The 24,547-nt window shown below is 43.5% G+C and overlaps 1 protein-coding gene across 10 annotated transcripts in view; it reads left to right on the top strand.

The window, feature by feature from the left end:
• LOC307211811 (uncharacterized protein) overlaps window positions 1-24,547 on the top strand; it is a 198,677-nt gene that overhangs the window by 169,831 nt on the left and 4,299 nt on the right. For 2 of the 10 annotated variants that reach the window (XR_013836582.1, XR_013836583.1), the window contains exon 1: window positions 22,551-22,951. The exons of 4 other annotated variants lie outside the window; for them this stretch is intronic. Coding sequence is in view for 1 of the 6 variants with exons in the window: in XM_079968860.1 (XP_079824986.1) it covers window positions 14,984-15,100 (117 nt within the window). In the remaining 5 variants the exon portion in view is untranslated. 4 more of the 10 variants (XR_013836581.1, XM_079968860.1, XR_013836579.1 and 1 more) reach the window with 4 other exon arrangements.

Raw genomic sequence — 24,547 nt, 5'->3', positions numbered from 1 at the left:
GTAGTCATGGTCAGCTGTATCCAATCAGCCCAGACTTACAGAAACTGTTCTTAAAGGTACAAACATCTTTACTGTTTCTGTGCAGAATGATTCTTTCCCAACATATGTTGAGCCTGCTAATGAGGAGACTGAGAGGCGAGATGATAGCCAGCTTCAAATATCACAAAGGCTGTCACATGGAAGAGGGAGCAAGCTTGTTTTCTCCTGCCTTGGAGGGTAGGACTCTAACCAATCGGTTCAAGTTACGAGAAAAGGGATTCTGACTAGATATATGGGGGGGATTAATGAAAGTAAGATCTGTTCAACAGTGGAACGGTCTCCCTCAGGAGGTTGTGGACGCTCCTTCCTTGGAGGTTATTAAGCAGAGGTTGGGTGGCCATCTTCCCTTCCCTTCCAATTCTCTGACTCTATAATTCTATCACTATATAAAGAAACCTCATTAGATACTTTGTTTATATTACATACTGCTAATTGGGTAATATCCTTTGGTAAGATTATACCTAAATATCTAAGGGACAAAGCTTCCATAGGCAAGGACTAAACTATTTATGTACACTAGCTAGAATATCATAAGCACAGAAATTAAGAGATCACAATGATGAATGGAAGAATGGAGGCCTTTTGTGGACTTAAAAAAGAAACCGTAGTCAGATGAAATTGTGGGCAGGATAAAAGCCATGGAGGACAAATGATAAAATAATTTTTTGTAATAGATAAAGATATAATGCAGTAGAAAACGTTTGAGTAGAAACATTGCAGAAGTGGGGGGTGGGAAGTCAATTTATGAAACAATGTGACTATTTGATAGGAAAATCAATGTGAATATGTTTGGGGGGAAATAATAAAGAATTATACTACACATAAGAGAGAATTGTCTACTCTGACACACAACAGGGTTTCTGGCTAGGGAAATACCTGGGACTCAACCTGAGAACTTCTGCATTTGCAGCAGATGCTCCCCCACCTGAGCTTGAGCTGCTCTCTTCTCTTCACTTCTTTGTAGGTACAGTGGTACCTTGGTTCTTTGTACTCAGACAACTTGGAACCCAAACACTGCAAACCCAGAAGTAAGTGTTCCAGTTTGCGAACGTTTTTCAGAAGCCAAAGGTCTCCATTTTTAGTGTTACGCTTCTGAATTGAGTGCTGCACTTCCATTTTGAGTGTTACACTGAGGTCTGTCTGTTTTTGCTATTTACTTTGTGTCTAACACATATATCTAGTCAGAATCTTTTTCGTGTAACTTGAACCAATTGGTTAGAGTCCTACCCTCCAAGGCAAGAGAAGGGAGGAGGGAGGGAGAAAGGTTGTTTTCTGCTGCTCCAGAGAAGCGGACACAGAGCAATGGTTCCAAACTACAAGAAAAAAGATTCCACCTAAACATTAGGAAGAACTTCCTGACAGTAAGAGCTGTTCGACAGTGGAATTTGCTGGCAAGGAGTGTGGTGGAGTCTCCTTCTTTGGAGGTCTTTAAGCAGAGGCTTGACAACCATATGTCAGGAGTGCTCTGATGGTGTTTCCTGCTTGGCAGGGGGTTGGACTCAATGGCCCTTGTGGTCTCTTCCAACTCTATGATTCTATGATCTCCTCTCAGTCTCCTCATTTGCAGGCTGAACATACCCAACTCCTTCAGCCGTCTTCTACATAAGGCTTGGTTTTCAGAGCCTTGATAATTGGACAGCCCTTTTCTGCTCCTCTGGTCAATATTCTTCTTAAATGTCAAATCCTCATTTTTTAATTAATAATTGCATTTTTAGTAAGGATATTCTTGGAGTTTCAAAACCCCACAGACATTTCCTAATTAAGGAATTCCTTTTCTGGATATATTTACTACATATATGACCTGGAGTTCTACTCCCACTATAGATTATTCTGGGAATAATGTCCGTTTAAGAGTATTAACCCTTCCGCACAAGGACAGGTTAAATAATAATAATAATAATAATAATAATAATAATAATTTATTATTTATACCCCGCCCATCTGGCTGGGCCTCCCCAGCCACTCTGGGCGGCTTCCATAGAAAGCAAAAATACAATAAAATATCACACGTTAAAAACTTCCCTGAACAGGGCTGCCTTAAGATGTCTTCTGAATGTCAGGTAGTTGTTAATCGCTTTGACATCTGCTGGAAGGGTGTTCCACAGGGCGGGCGCCACTACCGAGAAGGCCCTCTGCCTGGTTCCCTGTAGCTTTACTTCTCGCAATGAGGGAACCGCCAGAAGGCCCTCGGCGCTAGACCTCAGCGTCCGGGCAGAATGATGGGGGTGGAGACGCTCCTTCAGGTATACTGGACCGAGGCCGTTTAGGGCTTTAAAGGTCAGCACCAACACTTTGAATTGTGCTCGGAAACGTACTGGGAGCCAATGTAGGTCTTTCAAGACCGGTGTTATATGGTCTCGGCGGCCACCCCCAGTCACCAGTCTAGCTGCCACATTCTGGATTAGTTGTAGTTTCCGAGTCACCTTCAAAGGTAGCCCCACGTAGAGTGCATTGCAGTAGTCCAAGCGGGAGATAACCAGAGCATGCACCACTCTGGCGAGACAGTCCACAGGCAGATAGGGTCTCAGCCTACGTACCAGATGGAGCTGGTAAACAGCTGCCCTGGACACAGATTTGATCTGTGCCTCCATGGGCAGCTGTGAGTCCAAAATGACTCCCAGGCTGCGCACCTGGTCCTTCAGGGGCACAGTTACCCCATTCAGGACCAGAGAATTCTCCACACCTGCCCGCCTCCTGTCCCCCCAAAACAGCACTTCTGTCTTGTCAGGATTCAACCTCAATCTGTTAGCCACCATCCCATCTATTAATATATAAAGAAAACTCATTGATTACTTTGTTTAAATTACATGCTACTAATTTGGTAATCCCCTTCATGGATCACTGCCTTGCCGTGGCGAAGGGGCTTGAAGAACTCAGAGAAGCTATGAACTATGCCGAGCAGGGCACCCAAGATGAACAGGTCATAGTGGAGAGTTTTGACCAAACGTGATCCACCTGGAGGAGGAACCGGCAAGCCACTCCAGTATCCCTGCCAAGAAAACTCCATGGACAAAGACAACAGGCATATAAAAGTTATGACGCTGGAAGATGAGCCCCTCAGGTCAGAAGGCGTCCAACATGCTACTGGGGAAGAGCGGAGGACAAGTACAAGTAGATCCAGAGCTGATGAAGCGGCTGGGCTAAAGCCGAAAGGACGTTCAGTTGCGGATATGCCTGGAAGCGAAAGGAAAGTCCAATGCTGTAAAGAAAAATATTGCATAGGAACCTGGAATGTAAGAACCATGAACCTGGGTAAGTTGGAGGTGGTCAAAAATGAGATGGCAAGAATAAATATTGACATCCTGGGCCTCAGTGAGCTAAAATGGATGGGAATGGGCGAATTTAGTTCGGATGACCATCATATCTACTACTGTGGGCAAGAAATCCGCAAAAGAAATGGAGTGGCCCTCATAGTCAACAAAAGAGTTGCGAAAGCAGTACTGGGTTGCAATCTCAAGAATGATAGAATGATCTCGATACGAATCCAAGGCAGACCTTTTAACATAACATTAATCCAAGTTTATGCACCAACTACTGGTGCGGAAGAAACTGAAATTGACCAATTCTATGAAGACTTACAACACCTTATAGAAGTGACACCAAAGAAGGATGTTCTTCTCATTATAGGAGATTGGAATGCTAAAGTAGGGAACCAAGAGATAAAAGGAACAACTGGCAAGTTTGGCCTTGGAGAGCAAAATGAAGCAGGGCAAAGGCTAATAGAGTTCTGTCAAGAGAACAAGCTGGTCATCACAAACACACTTTTCCAACAACACAAGAGACGACTCTACACGTGGACATCACCAGATGGGCAGCATCGAAATCAGATTGATTATATTCTATGCAGCCAAAGATGGAGAAGCTCGATACAGTCAGCAAAAACAAGACCTGGAGCTGACTGTGGCTCAGATCATCAGCTTCTTATAGCAAAATTCAAGCTTAAACTGAAGAAAGTAGGAAAAACCACTGGGCCGGTAAGATACAATCTAAATCAAATCCCTTATGAATACACAGTGGAAGTGAGGAACAGGTTTAAGGATTTAGATCTGCTGGACAGAGTGCCTGAAGAACTATGGATGGAGGCTCGCAACATTATACAGGAGGCAGCAACGAAAACCATCCCAATGAAAAGGAAATGCAAGAAAGCAAAGTGGCTGTCCAACGAGGCCTTACAAATAGCGGGGGAGAGAAAGCAAGCAAAATGCGAGGGAGATAGAGAAAGATACAGGAAATTGAATGCAGATTTCCAAAAAATAGCAAGGAGAGATAAGAAGGCCTTCTTAAATGAGCAATGCAAAGAAATAGAGGAAAACAACAGAATGGGAAGAACCAGAGATCTGTTCAAGAAAATTGGAGATATGAAAGGAACATTTCGTTCAAAGATTACCATAATAAAGGACAAAAGTGGTAAGGACCTAACAGAAGCAGAAGACATCAAGAAGAGGTGGCAAGAATACACAGAGGAATTATACCAGAAAGATATGGATGGCTCGTACACCCCAGGTAGTGTGGTTGCTGACCTTGAGCCAGACATCCTGGAGAGTGAAGTCAAATGGGCCTTAGAAAGCACTGCAAATAACAAGGCCAGTGGAAGTGATGGTATTCCAGCTGAACTATTTAAAATTTTAAAAGATGATGCTGTTAAGGTGCTACACTCAATATGCCAGCAAGTTTGGAAAACTCAGCAGTGGCCAGAGGATTGGAGAAGATCAGTCTACATCCCAATCCCAAAGAAGGGCAGTGCCAAAGAATGCTCCAACTACCGCACAATTTCACTCATTTCACACGCTAGCAAGGTTATGCTTAAAATTCTACAAGGAAGGCTCAAGCAGTATGTGGACCGAGAACTCCCAGAAGTGCAAGCTGGATTTAGAAGAAGCAGAGGAACCAGAGACCAAATTGCAAACATGCGCTGGATTATGGAGAAAGCTAGAGAGTTCCAGAAAGACATCTACTTCTGCTTCATTGACTATGCAAAAGCCTTTGACTGTGTTGACCACAGCAAGCTATGGCAAGCTCTTAAAGAAATGGGAGTGCCTGATCACCTCATCTGTCTCCTGAGAAATCTCTATGTGGGACAAGAAGCTACAGTTAGAACTGGATATGGAACAACTGATTGGTTCAAAATTGGGAAAGGAGTACGACAAGGCTGTATATTGTCTCCCTGCTTATTTAACTTATATGCAGAATTCATCATGCGAAAGGCTGGGCTGGATGAATCTGAAGCCGGAATTAAGATTGCCGGAAGAAATATCAACAACCTCAGATATGCAGATGACACAACCTTGATGGCAGAAAGTGAGGAGGAATTAAAGAAGCTTTTATTGAGGGTGAAAGAGGAGAGCGCAAAATATGGTCTGAAGCTCAACATCAAAAAAACGAAGATCATGGCCACTGGTCCCATCACCTCCTGGCAAATAGAAGGGGAAGAAATGGAGGCAGTGAGAGATTTTACTTTCTTGGGCTCCATGATCACTGCAGATGGTGACAGCAGCCACGAAATTAAAAGATGCCTGCTTCTTGGGAGAAGGGCAATGACAAGCCTAGACAGCATCTTGAGAAGTAGAGACATCACCTTGCCAACAAAGGTCCGTATAGTTAAAGCTATGGTTTTCCCAGTAGTGATGTATGGAAGTGAGAGCTGGACCATAAAGAAGGCTGATCGCGGAAGAATTGATGCTTTTGAATTATGGTGCTGGAGGAGACTCTTGAGAGTCCCATGGACTGCAAGAAGATCAAACCTCTCCATTCTGAAGGAAATCAGCCCTGAGTGCTCACTGGAAGGACAGATTGTGAAGCTGAGGCTCCAGTACTTTGGCCACCTCATGAGAAGAGAAGACTCCCTGGAGAAGACCCTGATGTTGGGAAAGATGGAGGGCACAAGGAGAAGGGGGCGACAGAGGACGAGATGGTTGCATAGTGTTTTCGAGGTTACCAGCATGAGTCTGACCAAGCTGCGGGGGGCAGTGGAGGACAGGAGTGCCTGGCGTTCTCTGGTCCATGGGGTCACGAAGAGTCGGACACGACTAAACGACTAAACAACAACAACAAGGCTGCATCCTGAACATTGCTGCTTTTCCAAAAGTCATGTATTCAAATTCAATTTCATTATTAAATAGGTTTTTAAATACTTTCCTCCTCACCCCTTTTTAAGCAGCTGGATAGGATAGGAAGCTGCCAAGTTGGACTGTTGTTCCATCAAGCTCATAGCTGTCTACACTGACAGGCAGAAGGTCTTAAGTGTTGCTGACCAGGGAAATACCTGGGACTCAACCTGAGACCTTCTGCATTTGCAGCAGATTCTTCCCTCCCCCCCCCCCCAAGATCGAGCTGCCCTCTTACCTGCAACAACATGGAAGAGGATGAAGACCAAAACAAAGCTCAGGTAAAGGAACCTCATGGCTGCAGTTTTCTCTGAGATCTCTGCCAAAGGGAAGGCACTCTAAGGCAGAAGGAACTTGGATGAAGCAAGGAGGTTCTCTTTACTTATAGTGTTGCCGTGCCAAAAAGATGCTGAAACACACATGTGTGCATCTGAGTGGGAAATGCTGCAAACAGGTATTTCCTGCAATTGTCAGTATTTGAACTATCCAGGTCCATTTTTTCTTAACTCATCCTAGGCAATTTGTTCATCTTGGAGAACTTCTTGGGATTTATCTGAAGAACATCCTTTCTCAAACAATCACAACGTGTGCTGTACTTCGGGTGTGGTTTTTCCCATTCCATATCAATTAACAGATTTCCCGTCATCTCACAGAATCAGATGCCACGTTCACAGTGCCTGGATGGAAAGGAAGTGGAATGTTGTTTAGGAGATTTGCTTTTGTGCAGTCTGATGCAAGCGCAATTGCAGTACAGTGGTACTTTGGTTCTCAAACTTAATTTGTTCCGGAAGTCTATTCCAAAACCAAAGCGTTCCAAAACCAAGGCACACATTCCCATAGAAAGTAATGCAAAATGGTTTAATCCATTCCAAACTTCTGAAAACAACCCCTAAAACAGCAATTTAACGTGAATTTTACTATCTAACGAGACCGTTGATCTATAAAATGAAAGCAATAAACAATCTACTGCAGTCACACAATCAGTCAATCAATAGCTGAACTGGGTTACCCACAGTCACAAAAACAAAACATAAAGAGCTGCAAAAACCAAGACGCAAAATAAATAGCAAAAACAGCCAGACCTCAGCGTAACACTCCAAACGGAAGTGCAACACTCAAATCGGAAGCAAAACCATCAAAACAGAAGTGTTGCACTCAAAACGGAAGTGTGGCAGTCAAAACGGAAGCATAACACTCAAAATGGAGCACCTTTGGCTTCTGAAAAAAGGTTCGTCATCCAGAACATTTACTTCCAGGTTTGCAGCGTTTGGGTTCCAAGTTGTTTGAGTACAAAGGCATTTTGGAACCAAGGTACGACTGTACCTACAAAGAAAGAAACTTTGCCATTTGCTTTTCTTCTGGTCTGCAGTTTTGGATTCCTTTTTGCTTAATATATGCTTGTTTCTGTGATGCTTGTATTTTTATGTGCTCCTCCCCTATTTTGTGATTCCCCCCCAAAAAATTTATAAATTAGTGGTTTTGTTCCATCATTCATAATAAATAAACACAAACAAGAATAACAAATGTAAAATAAAAATAAAAATGCAGAAATGAGAAAGGGGCCCAAGTATCTACAATGGTACCTGGGGTTACATACACTTCAGGTTACATATGCTTCAGGTTAAAGACTCTGCTAACCCAGAAATAGTGCTTCAGGTTAAGAACTTTGCTTCAGGATGAGAACAGAAATCGTGCTCCAGCGGCGCAGCAGCAGGAGGAGGCCCCATTATCTAAAGTGGTGCTTTGGGTTAAGAACAGTTTCAGGTTAAGAATGGACCTCCGGAACGAATTAAGTACTTAACCTAAGATACCACTGTATTCTCTTACTTAGACAACAAAATCAAAAGATGTGACAAGACACCTGTTAGTAGAAACCTTATTTATTATTAAATTATTAAATTGTTTTTTCATTTATACTCTGTTTTTCAGGGGGGAAAGGCTTCCCAAGTGGCATATGTGCAATCTCTTTTTTTAAAAAAATGGCACACAAGGAGGAAAGAACAGGGAGGGAAGAGGGAAACAAAAGGCAACTCAGGCATTTTCAGTTGAATGGGGGGAACCATTTGAAGCATCTGTTGTGTTGAGCTGTTTCAATTGCTTTTGCTTGATTTGCACATTGCAAACAGCTGAAAGTCCTTAAAGATTGAGAGTAAACCTGATTTGCAATGGGGTTTGAATAATGTCGATTGCAACAGTTTAATTAAGACTAGAAGCATATATACATGATGTACTTCCAGGCCTTGTGACTCTTTCAGTACAAGAACAGCAGGTGCTGAAACAGATTGCAATGGCATCTCCTCTTGCTTAAAATCAGGAAGAGTTCCTGAGAAAAGGACACCTTGGCTGCACCTTCCCAGCAGGAAAGCCACGTCATCTGCTGTATCCCAGCAAGAGCTATTCCTGGTGGAGGAAGGAACTTCATCTGCTCCTTCCCAGAAAAATGGCACTGCTTCCCCTGCTCCTCAACAACAGGATCACGTCCCTCAGCTGAAAAGCAGCAGTTTCCACATGCATTTAATTGCAGATCACATTATTCAGGGGGAACAAGTCGTCTTAGTATCATAGAATGATAGAATTGCAGAGTTGGAAGGGACCTCATGGTTCATCTTCTCCAACCCCTGCAATGCAGGAATCTCAGCTAAAGCATCCATGACAGATGGCCAGCCAAACTGTGCTTCAAAACCTCCAAGGAAGAAAAGTCCGCTGTTGAACAGCTCCTTCCAGGGCCATCTTTAGCATATGTCCCACCGGGGTGCAAAGATCCACCCAGCACCCCCAAATTTAGTTTAGCCCCCCAATTTTTTTAAAAAATAATAATATTTATTAAAGTTTCAAAAAAGTTACAAGAATAAGAAAAAAAGATAAAGAAACAAAAAATACAAGATACAGAAAAGTACAAACAATTAAAAACAAATCAACCTTTCCATGTCTTGTCTTTCATTTGCTTCTTTCCCTGACCTCCTCACACCTCCCTTTTTTGTATTCTAGTTCAATTAGCGATTTCAGCAAATCCTTTCCATTTTTGCTTTTATCTTAATAATTTATCTTAATATATTATAACTTTGCATTCTCACCTATTAACAATCCATTTTTACATACTCCTTTGTAACATTACTGCTAAAACCACATAACTTCATTCCAACATCCTTCTAACATTCCTTAATTTTACAATGTTTCTGTAGATAGTCTTTAAATTTCTTCCAATCTTCTTCTACCGATTCTTCTCCCTGGTCTCGGATTCTGCCAGTCATTTCCGCCAGTTACATGTACTCCATCACCTTCATCTGCCATTCTTCCCAGGTGGGTAGATCTTGTGTCTTCCAATACTTTGTGATGAGTTTTCTTGCTACTGTTGTGGCATACATAAAAAAAGTTCTATCCTTCTTTGACACCAATTGGCCGACCATGCCCAGGAGAAAGGCTTCTGGTTTCTTCAAAAAGGTATATTTAAATATAAAAGCCCCCAAATTAACCTCCGTGCCATTGAACGAGGCCGACCACGCCCCGCCGCCGCCCTTTGCCTGCCTACAACCTCCTGCCCCACGGATTTGCCCAGCGTTTCTCACTTAACATTCATCGTTAATTGGGGGGGTGCAGCTTGTGAAATTCATAGCATGTGCTCTAGGCACATTTTTGCGGAAATGGAAAATTAAAATCGCGTGCTGGAAAACGCCAGTATGAAGTAGTTAGTCAACGAAAATGCCGACAATTAACGACAATAAACATTATTTTCTAAACAATTTCTCTAAATGAATTTGAACTGGAAGTGATGAAATTAAAACACGCTGTTATGAATGACAAGTGCTGCTGCTGGCACGACGCGTCTTTGAGCACAAAGTCAAAAGTTCTTTAGTGAAACAGTATGTATGCAATTGATAATACCTAGGTATATATGTATTTTGTTTTTCTAGCTTGATCAAAATTATTTCTTATTTTGTAACAGGTAGATAGTTAAGAGCTTAGGCGGCTTCAGCCCTGCACCCCTTGCACCCCCCGGTAAAGACGGCCATGGCCCTGTCAGATGGGTTTTCCATATGTTTATCCAGAATCTTCTTTCTTGTAACTTGAATCAATTGGTTTGAGTCCTGCCCTCCAAGGCAGGAGAAAACAAGCTTCTTCCCTTTTCCATGTGACAGCCCTTGAGATATTTGGAGATGGCTATCACATCTCCTCTCAGTCTCCTCTATTCCAGGCCAAACAGAATAAAAGTTGCTCATGCCACACTGAATTTATTTTATTGATAAGAAATACATAGGAAAGCAAACGACTCCTCTGAGCACTTGATTTATAACACAAAACGTAACTACTTTATAATAGGATCATGGAACACCCCAAAAATATGAAACAAAGAAGCTGCATAAGAACCTGCAAAGGAGCCTTTTTGATACTATACTACACTGAAATGTCTAAATGTTTCTTTGATTGTCCTTGAATCTGCCAGCCACACATGCCATCCTTTCCTGACACACCGGTGTGACACAACACATCCTTTGAGAACCACTGATGTAGATGGTAAATGGCAAAGGGGGCAGAATCTGTTGCTCACCTTGTGGTCTTCTGCAAGTGAAAGATGGCTGGGGAAAGGTGAGTGTATCTGATAGGAAGAGATAACCTGCTTTGGAGCTCAGAAACCAACCTCAAGCATCTTCACATTTCAGGACTGACAGAGCATGGCAGCTTGAAAGGATCAACCTTGAAACTTACTCCCTCCTGGTCATTGGTTTGTGGGTCTCCCTGATCTTGAGCCAGATCCAGGTTTGTCATTAAACTGCTCCAGGTGCTTAAACCTGTCCTCTAGGTGAGTATTTCAGCCTCTCCATTTGCAACAACCCTAGACAGCCAGTGCAAGAGAAAAATCCTGCCACATCTTCCAGTCCCTAAAACCCACTGCTCCACACACCCATCAGAAGAAAAGAGCCGTGCAGTTCTGCAGCAACCATCCTAGATGATCCTTTGATGCAAGCAGTGCAGGAAAGATGGAGCTCCTAATGGACCGCTCCACCAGACTGCCTCTTGGGGAGAGATAGGAAGCAGGGCTCAAGGCATCTGCTTTTGCTGGAGGCCAAGCTGAATCAGGTACCTCCTGGCCCTGAACTGGGCCAGCTGACCATGATTGTCTAGAAACTGGTAAGGAGTTCTGGTTTTTGTTTTCCTCTTCCCTTCCTGTCCTTTTCCGCTTGTGTGCCATGTTTGGTGTTTTGGTTTTTAAATTGTACATAAGCAACTCTGGAAGCCTTTTGGCTTAGAAAGCAGAGTAAAACTGATCAAAACAATTTTAAAAATGTTTCTACTAACAGGTTTCTCCACACATTTTTGGAGTGCTGGGTTTTTTTATAGATTTGTTGTTCTTCTTGTTTATATTTTTGGAATGATGGGATCAAGTCATTAATTTATGTGGTTGCTTGGGGGAGAATGGGGTCATAAAATGTACATAAAACTACATGCAACACAAAAACAAGCATGCTAAGCAAAATGCTTATTGTCTAGAAATTGGTAAGGAGATCTGGTTTTCGTCTTCGTCTTCCTTTCCTGTCCTTTTCCGCTTGTGTGCCATGTTTTGTTTTGTTTTTTAAATTGTATGTAAGCTACTCTGGGGCCTTTTGACTGAAAAGCAGAGTACAGCTGATGTAAAGAATTTAAACAATGTTTCTACCAACAGGTTTCTCCTCTCATCTTCTGGGTGTTGTCCTTGTTTGTGTTTATAACTCATGAATGATGGGATAAAGTAATTATTTTATGTGGGTATTGGGAGAGGAAGCATATAATGGGCGCAATGGACATAAAACTATATGCATCAAGCATGTTAAGCAAAATGCATCTAAAAATGTGCAGACCAGAAGAAAAGCACACTGAAACGTTTCTTTCTTGGTAGGTATGGCAACTGCAGTAGAACTGAACAGTCCAACCAAAAGAGGTTGAATCAAACTGAAGTTGGGAGCAGCTTTTGTGAGATGACGGGAAATCTGTTAATTGATATGGAAGGAGAACAGGATGAGAAAGATTGTTCTCCAGATAAATCTTAGGATGGTCTGCAAGATGAATAAATTGCCTAGGATGAGTTAAGAAAAAATGGCCTGGACGGTTCAGATGCTGACAGCTGCAAGAAATACCTGCTTGCAGCATTTCCCACTCAGATGCGGAAATGTGTGTTTCAGCATCTTTTTGGCACGGCAACACTATAAGTAGAGAGAACCTCCTTGTTCCATCCAAACTTGACTTCCTTCTGCCTTAGAGTGCCTTCCCTTTGGCAGAGATCTCAGAGGAAACTGCAGCCATGAGGTTCCTTTACTTGAGCTTTGCTCTGGTCTTCATCCTCTTCCACATTGTTACAGGTAAGAGAGCAGCTGAAACTCAGGTAGGGGAGCATCTGCTGCAAATGCAGAAGGTCTCAGGTTCAATCCTAGGTATTTCCCCAGCCAGAAACCCTGAAGAACTGCTGTGTGTCAGTGTAGACCATTCTCTTTTGTGTAGTATAATTCTTTATTATTATTTTTTCAAACATATACACAAGTTTCTATATTACAGTTATTTTAGCATTTTTCCACCACGGCTTTTTTCCTGACCACAATTTCATTTGACTATAGACTATCTCATCTGGCTGCTTAAAAGGGGGTTGTTGAGGAGGTGGGAGCTCAGGTGGGGGAGCATCTGCTGAAAATGCAGAAGGTCTCAGGTCGAGTCCCAGGTATTTCCCTGGTCGGCAACACTTAAGACCTTCTGCCTGTCAGTGTAGACAGCTATGAGCTTGATGGAACAACAGTCCGACCTGGCAGCTTCCTATCCTATCCAGCTGCTTAAAAAGGGGTGGGGAGGAAAGTATTTAACTACGTATTTAATAATTAAACTGAATTTGAATACATGACTTTTGCAAAAGCAGCAATGTTCTGGATGCATGCTTAGCAGCCAGGAAAGTTCCATGATGGTCATTTATATTGCTTGGAAAAGTTTGGAAAGTTAGTGTCCATGATCCCCAAGTCCTTTCTAATTCCAGAGGTCCTGGATCTATGAAGAGTAAAAATCTGATGAAGGATTCCATTGTGGACCTAGCCCAGCAAGTTTCTTTGTTAAATAATGCCCACAATTGCCATCTCAGGACCCCATGAGTATAGCCAATGAAGAGATGGTGCCCACTGGGCAAATGGGTGGGCCTTACCCCCTCCTCACCTGGCTGGGAGCCAAGAAAGACTATAGCCGGCACCGTTGGGTGTGAGCTGAGCAAGACACATTGGCAACACTGCTGGGGAGATTACAGAAAATATCATTCTCAGAGAGGGTGCAAATGTCTAGGTATTTCTGAAGCTCAGAACAGCAGTAATTCAGATTTGCACATGTTGAAAGCAAAGAGGAAACTTCAGTAGAATGGAATGAAGGCTACATTAGTGGCCAGTTATGTGGTTCTGTGGGTGCATTATCTGCTCATTTTTCTCCCCTTCCATTAGCGAATTGTAAAATTTTGGTGGCAGCTGTGCTGAAAAAATCCCAGGAGCAGTAATAATCATCATCATAATTTTATGATTTATACACCACCCAAGTGGCTGGGTGCAGCTAAGTGCCAGCACCCTTACAAGGTTCAGGAATCAGCTGGAGTGTTTGCAGAGAAGGAGGACCAATCTGACCCTTGCTAATGTTGGCCAATGAAACAGTAGTTAGCAGGTTGAGAGGCAGCAGAAGCCTGTAAAAGTTGGTCATCCCATTAAATACGCAGGGTTCTAGTTTGGAAAAAATGTAGTTGGCAACACTTTTGCCCCCTTTAAACGAATTTATTTCCCATCTCTTTTACCCAGGGCAATTTAACTGTGAATTAGCAGGAGGAACTTGCCAATTACCAGAAAACTGTACCTATGGAGAACTTACAGGGGTCTCCTGTGGCAGCAACGGAACCTGCTGCAGGCGTAAGTGATATCCATTGAGTTGGTCCTACTCACATATAAATGTTTGCTCATTTTTAATCTGGATTTCCTGATCTACCCTCTACATCTTCACAGGAGGAAGCAGAAGCAGGGCTTTTCTTGTACTAAAGAAAATAGTCACGGATCAGTTTCTGGATCAGAACCAGGACCTGAACCAGGGGTGCAACCATCACCAAGGAATACTAGGAAGGCAAACATGTTGATTGTTATTGCTGCATTTTAGAAATCTTGGAGAAATGAATAACTATTTAAAAAAGCAACTGCAATACACCCTCATCTAGAAACAGTGAGGCTGGTGGATTGCAAGCCTCTCATCCGCTTTTGTCAATATTGCTAACATGTAAACATTATCAAGGCAGTGAAAATCAGAGCGCAGAGAGAGATTGGGGCTCTGATGAAGTTTTCCTTCTCTATCACGCGCTTGTGTGTGTGCTTCTGCATGTGAGAACTTGTTAAGCAAACTCTGAAGAGACATGTGATGCTGAAGCACAGTGGCTAAGAGACGGAAACTCCACCATGAGCTCACCAGCTGGCCTCCAGCAAGCCACGCTCTCACTCTCAGCCTCGGTCTCCCCATTGGCATTATGGGACATAACAATACTGATTTGCTGTTACAGAAGGCTTTCGATATTCATTCATTCATTGAATTTTTATCCCACGTTTTTCTCCATGGAGCTCAAGGTGCCTTCTGTGGTTCTTCCTAATTTAATCCTCACAACAACCCTGAGAGGCCCAAGGAGACACTGTGAGCCTCATGATGAGGCTGGATTTGAAGGCTGGTCTCCCATTTCCTGGTCCAGGACCTCAGGCTCTCATACTTGGAAGTGCTATTCCAATACTCAAAACAAAACATCAGTCAAATGAATGTTTCTGTTTTGCACAAGAAGTCCTTTCAAATAATGACAGTTTAATTCCCTCTCTTTTGCACAGCTGAACCTCCATTGTGTAGACTCTCAGGAGGATTTTGCCAGACCCCAATGATTGAGGACTGTACCTTTGGAGAGATTACAAGCATCTCCTGTGGTCCTAATGCACGCTGCTGTAGGAGTAAGTTATATCCATAACTTGGTGGTCCCACTTGCGCAAAAGTTTGCTCATTTTTAATCCTGATTTCCTGATCTACACTCTGCATTCTTCACTGGAGGAAACAGAAGCAGGGCTTTGTTTGTGCTAAAGGGAATAGGGGTCAATCACTTTATAAATCAGGACATATTAACCCTATTTTTAGATGTCTAAATTTGGATTCAGTTTTGATGCAGCACTTCTAGGTTCTGCATCTTCTTTTAAGCATTAGAGCCTCAAGGTTTTCCTCTGTGCACAGGGAATTTTGATACCACAGATATTTCGTATGGGTGCAAACTGTGCAAGGTGCACTTCCCAGGACATATTAACCCTATTAAGCCAAGAGTGAGTGACTGGCCAAAGGCCACCCAATGAGCCTTATGATGAGGGGGGATTTGAAGGCTGGTCTCCCATTTCCTGGTCCAGGACCTCAGGCTCTCATACTTGGAAGTGCTCTTCCAATGCTCAAAACAAAACAGACATCAAATTAATGTTTCAGTTTTGCACAAGAAGTCCTCTCAAATAATGGCAATTTACTCCCCGCTCTTTCGCACAGGGATTTCTTTGCCGTGTCAACTGACAGGAGGATTTTGCCAGACCCCCAAAACTGAGATCTGTGCCTTTGGAGATATTCAAGATGGCTACTGTGGTGATGATGCACGCTGCTGCAGTGGTAAGTGGTCCCACTCACGTGTGAATGTTCACTCATTTTCAATCCTGATTTCCTGATCTACACTCTACATCTTCACAGGAGGAAGCAAAAGCAGGGCTTTGCTTGTACTAAAGGAAATAGTCACGGATCAGTTTCTGGATCAGAGTAACCGATAATATACTCAGGGCATATGAACTCTATATTTAGAAGTAAAAAGTTACCGTATTTTTCTCTGTATAAGACACACTTTTTCCCTCCTAAAAAGTAAGGGAAAATGTGTGTGTGTCTTATGGAGCGAATGCAGGCTGTGCGGCTAAGCCAGAATAGGGAGAGGGAGCGCTGCGCAGCGCTTCCTCTCGCTGTTCTAGCTTCTGGCTTAGCTGTGCAAAGCCTCCGCAGGACAGCGGGATGAAGGCACCCCACTGCCCTCCGGAGGCTTCAAGGGCTGTCCCAGAAGCCTCCGCAGGACACGGATGAAGGTTCACCGCTGTCCTGCGGAGGCTTCGCACGGCTCTTGGGGGAAGTGGGGGAAGGGACAGAGCGTGAGACTCTGTCCCTTCCCCCACCTCCCAGGAAAGCCCCCAAGAACCGCGCTCCCTTTAAGGAGCGCGCAGTTCTTGTGGGAGATGGGGGAAGGTACAGAGGGCAGCTTACCCGCGCAGCCTCTTCCGGGCAGGGGGAGCCTTCATCCCGCTGCCCGGGAGAGGCTTCAGCGGCTATCCCAGAAGCCAGAACAGCAAGCGACTATCCCAGAAGCCAGATCCCTCTTGCTGTTCTGGCTTGTGGGATTCAGAATTTTTTATTCTCCTTGTTTCCTCCCCCCCCCCCCAAACTAGGTGCATCTTATTATCTGGTGCGTCCTATAGAGCGAAAAATACGGTAGATTCAATTCTGATGCAGCACTTCTAGGTTCTGCATCTTCTTTTAAGCATTAGAGCCTCAAGGTTTTCATTCGTCCACAGGGAATTGTTCATATGGATGCAAACTGTGCAGGCTGCACTTCCCATGGGCATGAAAACTGGCAGTTCTGATCTAACTCTACCAAATTTTAAGACAGTGCTCAGTAAGTGAAGATGAGCCAGCAGTCTGCTGCTGCTGAATGAACGTAAATGTGATTTGGCAACAAGGAGTCTCACTTCTTTCTGCACTTTCCAGACCTCACCTGAAGTACAATAAACACCCTGAGTCCTCTGGGTATAGCGCTGTATATAAATTCAATTGATAACAATAATAATAAATACACCATAAAATCCAGCAGAACAGGAGCTAGAAACCTCAAGGTCCCAAAGGACCTGAAACAGGGGTGCCACCATCACCGAGTAATACTAGGAAGGCAAACAAGGTGATGGTAATTGCTGTATTTTAGAAATATTTGAGAAAGGAAGAGCTACCGTAAATAAAAAGCAACTGAAATCTTAGGCTGCATATGAGAAATAATTTAAGAAATCTGTTCTTGTCTGTGGCTAGTTTTGAAGGCAGGTTTTAAGAAGGCAAATAAATGGCCTGAGTATCTCCCAAGGCAGGTGAGATGTAAGCCTCTGAAAATTTGTTGTTGTTTTTTTTTGGTTTTTGCAAAAGAGATAAAAATGCAGTAATTAATTAAGTAAGTAAGTAATTAAGTAATTACTTAATTACTCGACCAATTTGTGTAAAATTAATAATGTTGACCGGAGCATCAGTCAAATCAGGACTTCCCATGCCTGACAATGTAAACAAGTGAGATTCCACCATGAGCTCCCCAGCTGGCCTTGGGCAAACCCCGCTTTCAGTCTCAGCCTCGATCTCTCCATCAGTATTTTGGGACATAATAATACTGACTTGCTGTTACAGAAGGCTTTGAATATTTATTGCATTTATTTCCCACCTTTTCCTCCATGGCTTCTATAGTTTATCCTATTTTAATCCTCACAATATCCCTGCGAGGCAGATTAGGCTGAGAGTCAGTGATTGGCCCAAGGCCACCCAGGGAGCCTCAGAATGAGGGGGGATTTGAAGGTTGGTTCAGGACCTCAGGCTGTCAAACGTGAAAGTGCTGTTCAAATGCTCAAAAGAAAACGTTCATAAATTAATGTTTTCTGCACAGGAAGTCCACTGAAATAATGACAATTTTCTTCCCTCTCCTTTGCTCAGAGGAGCCTCCATTGTGTAGAGAAACAGGAGGATATTGCCACTTCCCAATTACTTCAGAGTGTCCCTTTATAGAGATTTCATTGGTCTCCTGTGGCCCTAATGCACGCTGCTGTTGGAGTAAGTGATATCCATGAGTTGGTCCCACTCATGTGTGAATGTTCGCTCATTTTCAATCCTGATTTCCTGATCTACACTCTGCATCTTCACTGGAGGAAGCAGGGCTTTGCTTGTGCTAAAGGAAATAATCACTGATCAGTTTATGGATCAGAGTAGCTGATAATACACACAGGGCATATTAACTCTATATTTAGAAGCACAAAGTTGGATTCAGTTTTGATGCAGCACTTCTAGGTTCTGCATCTTCTTTTAAGCATTAGAGCCTCAAGGTTTTCATCTGTCCACAGGGAATTTTGATACCGCAGTTGTCCATATGGGTGCAAACTGTGCAGGCTACACTTCCCATGGGCAGTAAAAACTGGCGGCTCTGATCAAACTCTACAAAATTTAGAATACCAACAAAATCTAGAATGCCAACAATAGTGATAGTTAATGCTGCCTTTTAGAAATACTGGAGAAATGAGTTGGAAAATAACTGCAATCTGAGGCTGGAAAATGACCAATTAGAGTGTCTTCCAAGGCTGGTTACCAGAAAGGTACAAGATTTGAAAGCTGTTTCTTATGTGGGACATTGGAGGAGCTCAGCATGTTTAGCCTGGAGAAGAGAAGGTTAATTTGGAGGAGAGACATGATTGCAGCATCCAAATATTTGCCAGGCTGAGATGGGGACATTTTTTCAGAGGACAGGACTAGAACCAAAGGGGTGGAAATGACAGAGAAGCAGGTTTTGAGGGACAATCTGTGAGGGATCTTGCCATTGAAGATCCTGCATTGAGTAAGGGTTGGACTAATTGATCTCCAGGTCACATTGGGATCTCCATCCAGCTGTTCATTCACTGAACTTTCTGCTAATAACCTACATTATAGGATGATTAGTTCCTTTTACCTCCAAATGCTACATCCATTTAAGGGTCCAGCCTTTGCCATCACCTCCTACAGCAACGGAGTGGGGGGTCCTCAAGTCTCCCTGCGTTTTTGTGTGGTGGAGTCCTCAGAGTCATCCAGGATGGGCCAAGGGATGTTGGCACTGATCTTGCCAATTCCTCTGAGAGCTCTTCTGGGGCTGGGCCTGCATGTCCTCTTCCTTTCTGCTACAGATTCCTGAAATGCAGGGTGGGCTTAAATGTTCCTTTGAGTCTTTCCAGCACTATAAATCTTATCTCCTGAAGGTGAGCAATCTGACTCCAGGCTCCTGAAAGTGCAATCGATTACAGATTTCCTTCTTTCTTTTTTTCAGGAAGACAATAATCAATGTAAGAGGAAACGGGGGGTTCTGCCAGGAGGAACTCACCAAACGCTGCCCATCTAGTCTAACTCTTCCTGCTTACTGTGGCTTCAATGCACAATGCTGTGCCCTTGAGTGACATCAGTGAGCAGCCCACATCCATGGGTGAGAATGTCTGATGGCTACGCTGATTCTTCTGGATCTTTGCTTGTGGAAGTGGTTCTGATCAATCGATTTGTGAAAACAGGCAATGAAATAAAGATCATCTAATTAAAAGCAAATTAAACTGCAATTGCAAAATTGTATTTTTCATTTTTTTAAAAAGCATCTATGACTAAATATGGCCCTCCTCCAGTGGAAGCGCATCATATCTGCCCAAGATCCCTCTTGACTGAAGTTCTCATCCCCGAGTCCCAGGAGCAGATAACTGCAGTCATTGCTTTTCATGCACCCAGGCAGAGCTTGGGTTTCTCATCCAGTTGGTTATTGTGAACACGGGTGGGATAGGCTGAACTCAACCCAGACTGGAGCCATGACCTAACTGGAGCTGATTATTCAGGAGCCACTGCTTTGTGGTTGCCCATAGGTCATTGAGAGTGGTATTTAATGCTGCTGAATGCACATCTGGTTTATTGATTTCCATGGGTGTACTTTGAGAAGGACTAATAATTTTCTATAGGGGTGTTTTTCAGAACTCCTTACCAGTTTCTAGACAATCATGGCCAGCTGGCCCAGTTTAGGGCCAGGAGGTGCGTGATGGAGCCAGGCCTCCCTGAATTCTTACTTTCATTCTCAACATTCCGAAAAATGTGGACACCTATTAGACTGTTGCTGCTACAGTATAAAACCTCCAGTTCAGCCGGTTCCTTGACAGAGCAACTGTAGAGTTGTGTTCCTCAGAGTGCAACCTGCCACCCATCTTCCCATGCCCCCTAGCTTTGATGGACCTTGTTGTAGTTGAGAGCACAGGAGACCCTGATTTAGATGGGTAGGCATGGAAAATCCCGATTTAACTGAAGCTTTGGTCAAGTTTAGAGGCACCTTATTTAACTACTACATTTTGATCTCTTTGTAGAGTTAGATCAGAGACGCCAATTTTTACTGCCCCATAGCAAGTGCAGTCTGCACAGTTCGCATCCATATGAACAATTCCCTTTGGACAGATGAAAACCTTCAGGCTCTAACTCTTAAAAGAAGATGCAGAACCTAGAAATGCTGCATCGGAACTGAATCCAAATTTGTACTTCTACAAATAGAGTTAACATGCCCATAGTGTATTATCTGCTATATAAAGTGATTGGTCGCTATTTCCTTTAGCACAAGCAAAACCCTGTTTCTGCTTCTTCCGGTGAAGATCAGACTGTAGATCAGGACATCAGAATCAAGAATGAACAAACATCCCCACCTGAGTGGGACCACCAACTCAATGGATATCACCTGGACAGCTGAATTTATTACCACGACAGAGGTCCATGGCAAATATCCATAGGTACAGCTCGCACTTTTGGGGGACTCGCAAAATCCTGCCACTTTCCCCACAGAAATAACGATACCCTGTGCAAAAGAGAAGGGAGTAAATTGCTATTATTTGAGATGACCTCTTGTGCAAAGCAAAACCATGAATTTGACGGACAACGTTTCATTTGGAGCATTGGAAAAGCGTTTTCAAGTATGAGAGGCAGGCTGATGTCGTGCTTAGAGGGTCCAACTAGGACTTGGGAGACCAGCCTTCCTTCCACTCCCACCTTAGCCACGAAGCTTACTGGGTGACCTTGGGCCAATCACTCACTCTCAGCCTTACCTACCTCACAGGGTTGTTGTTACAGATAGGTAGCCGTGTTGGTCTGCCATAGTCAAAACAAAAAAATTCCTTCCAGTAGCACCTTAAAGACCAACTAAGTCAGTTCTTGGTATGAGCTTTCGTGTCCATGCACACTTCTTCAGATACCATCTGAAGAAGTTGTTGTGAGGGTTGAATAAGGAAGGTAAGAAAGTCACCATGGAGGAAAAGGTGAGATATAAATGACAGAAAAATGAAACTTCTTCCCCTGCTCCTCAACAACAGGAGCAGTTCCCTCAGCCTAAGGGCATCACTACTGTTTTCACATGTATTTAATCACAGATTGGGCACTGCCCCTGGGAACAAATCTTCTTAGAATGATAGAATTGCAGAGTTGGAAGGGGTGAGATATAAAAACACAGGTCCCACCTGGGACCCTTGAAATTAATTCTGAGCAAACTCCATGAAGCAGCATATATTTATTTTAGTGATCACAAAAATAAAATAAAAAATACTTGCAAGATAGATGACCAAAGCAGGCACACCTCGTTTCAACAGAACACATGTATATATTCCTTGTCCATGCGCAAGCCCCTCCTCTGTGCGCAGAGGTCACAGATTTCACGACCGCCTGATTACAATCCTAAAATTCCCCTGTTTGTCAGACTCCCTCAAAAGCACTATTAACCACAAGTTGTTTTTAGGCACAGGTGAAAGCAGGTTTCATGTCTAGGTTCCAAGCACAAACTTATTGAAGCATGCAAACATCTCTTCTTCTTGCTAGAGTTCTTAAGCCAGAAGCTCCTAAAGAAAAAGCACCCTATAAATAACCCACAAATACATATTATGTTAAAAGGCCCCCAGATAAAAAAATCCCTAATTGTTGCATCCTTATGGCCTTATGACCTTTACAAAAAAGCAATAATTAAAAGCACTATTTATTCTGAAAAAACCATCTGAAAAAGCCACATTTCTCATGAAGAGACTCGAAGGCTCATCTACTCCAACCTCTGCAATGCAGGAATCTCAGCTAAAACATCCATGACAGATGACCATCCAACCTCTGCTTATAAACCTCCAAGGAAGGAAAGTGCACAGGCGCCCAGGGGAGATGCAAGCAGTGCAGGAAAGATGGACCTCCTAATGGACCACTCCACCAGACTGTCTCTTGGGAAGAGATAGGAAGTAGGGCTCATGGCCTATAATGGCGGCAATGGATATAAAGCTACATGATTCACAAAAACAAGCATGTTAAGCAAAACACATCCAAAAAGGTACAGACCAGGAGAAAAGCACACTGAAAAGTTTCTTTCTTTGTAGGTATGGCAACTGCAGTCGAACTGAACAGTCCAACCCAAGGAGGTTGTATCAAACTGCATTACAGCCAAGCTCTTACCCGAAATTCCACTTCCTTTCTATCCAGGCTCCATGAAGTTGGCAACAGCTTTTGTGAGATGACAGGAAATCTGTTAAATGATATGGAAAGAAAACAGCAGGAGAAAGGCTATTCTGCAGGTAAATATTAGGAAGTTCTCCAAGATGAATAAATTGCATAGGATGAGTTAAGAGAGAAGAGTTTGGATGCTGAGAGTTGCACAAAATACCTGTTTGTAGCCTGGAGCACAGGACAGATTGTCAATATATGAGAAAGGTGATTGTGTGGGTAAATCTTAGGATGATGTGCAAGATAAATAAATGGCTTAGGATGATTTAAGAGAAAGGGGCCTGGAGGGTTCAGATGCTATGCTGACAGTTACCGGATTTGGCACTGCAACACTATAAGTAGAGAGAACCTCCTTGTTCCATCCAAACTCCACTTCCTTCTGCCTTAGAGTGCCTTTCCTTTGGCAGAGATCTCACAGGAAACTGCAGCCATGAGGTTTCACTTCCTGAGCTTTACTCTGGTCTTCATCCTCTTCCACGTTGTTGCAGGTAAGAGGGCACAGGGAGGGAGCATCTGCTGGAAATGCAGAACGTCTCAGCTTCAATCCCAGGTATTTCCCCTGCTGGAGACCCTGAGAAACTGCTGTAGGTGGAACATCAGTATGAATTGGCTGCTCCCTATCCTATCTGGCTGCTTAAAAAGGGGTGGTGGAGGACGAAAGTATTTAACAATATATTTAATATTGAAATTGAGTACATGGCTTTTGCAAAAGCAGAAATGTTCAGGATACAGACTGAGCCACAAGGCAGGTTCCATGGTGGTCATTTATATTGCTAGTTACAGATAGGTAGCCGTGTTGGTCTGTGTATCTGAAGAAGTGTGCATGCACACGAAAGCTCATACCTAGAACTAACTTAGTTGGTCTTTAAGGTGCTACTGGAAGGAATTTTTTATTTATATTGCTGTGAGTTTAGAAGATTTAGTTTGCATGATCCCCAAGTCCTTTCTAATTCCAGAGGTCCTGGATCTAGGAAGAGTAAAAATCTGATGAAGGATTCCATTATGGACCTAACCCAGCAAGTTTCATAGCCAATGAAGAGATTGTTTCCCCTGGCCGAATGAGTGGGCCTTACCCCCTCCTCACCTGGCTGGTAGCTGAGAAAGACTATAGCCAGCACATTTGGGTGTGAGCTGAGCAAGACACATTGGCAACACTACTGGGGAGATTCCAGAAAATACCATTCTCAGAGAGGGCACAAATGGCAAGGTATTTCTGAAGGTCAGAACAGCTGTAATTCTGATTAGCAGATGTTGAAAGCAAAGGGGAACCTTCAGTAGAATGAAATGAAGTCTGACTCAGTCGCCAGTTATGTGGGTCTGTGGGTGCATTATCTGCTCATTTTTCTCCCCTTCCATTAGCAACCTGCAAGATTTAGGCTTGTCAGCAATGCTGAAAAGATCCCAGGAGCAGTAATAATCATCATCATAATTTTATGATTTATACGCCACCCAAGTGTCTGGGTGCAGCTGAGTGTCCGCACCCTTACAAAGTTCAGGAATCAGCTGGAGTTTTTTTTAGCGAAGGAGGACTGATCTGACCCTTGCTTATTGTGATAGGTAGAAGCTGGATTATGATTCATCCATGACCCTCTGTCCCATGGGCAGCGGCCTTTTCTCTGGTAGATTGTTCCAGGTTGGTTAAGTGAATAGACCAGCCAAATTCGCTCTACGTGGGGCTGCCCTTGAGACTGACCCAGAAACTCCAGCGGGTGCAGAATGCCGCAGCGAGACTCCTTACGGGGTCTTCGCTTAGAGATCACATTCATCCGGTGCTATACCAGCTGCACTGGCTCCCGGTGGAGTACAGGATCAGGTTTAAGGTGCTGGTTTTAACCTTCAAAGCCCTATACGGCCTAGGGCCCTCGTACCTACGGGACCGCCTCTCCTGGTATGCCCCACAGAGGAACTTACGGTCTTCAAATAAAAACACCTTGAAGGTCCCAGGCCACAGAGAGGTTAGGCTGGCCTCAACTAGAGCCAGGGCTTTTTCGGCTGCGGCTCCAACCTGGTGGAACGCTCTGTCACAAGAGACAAGGGCCCTGCAGGACTTGACATCTTTCCGCAGGGCCTGCAAGACAGAGCTG

The sequence above is a fragment of the Podarcis cretensis genome, assembly GCF_951804945.1.
Source record: "Podarcis cretensis genome assembly, chromosome: 3".
Taxonomy (NCBI): Eukaryota; Metazoa; Chordata; class Lepidosauria; order Squamata; family Lacertidae; genus Podarcis; species Podarcis cretensis.
This window is presented reverse-complemented; position numbering and strand designations above follow the sequence as displayed.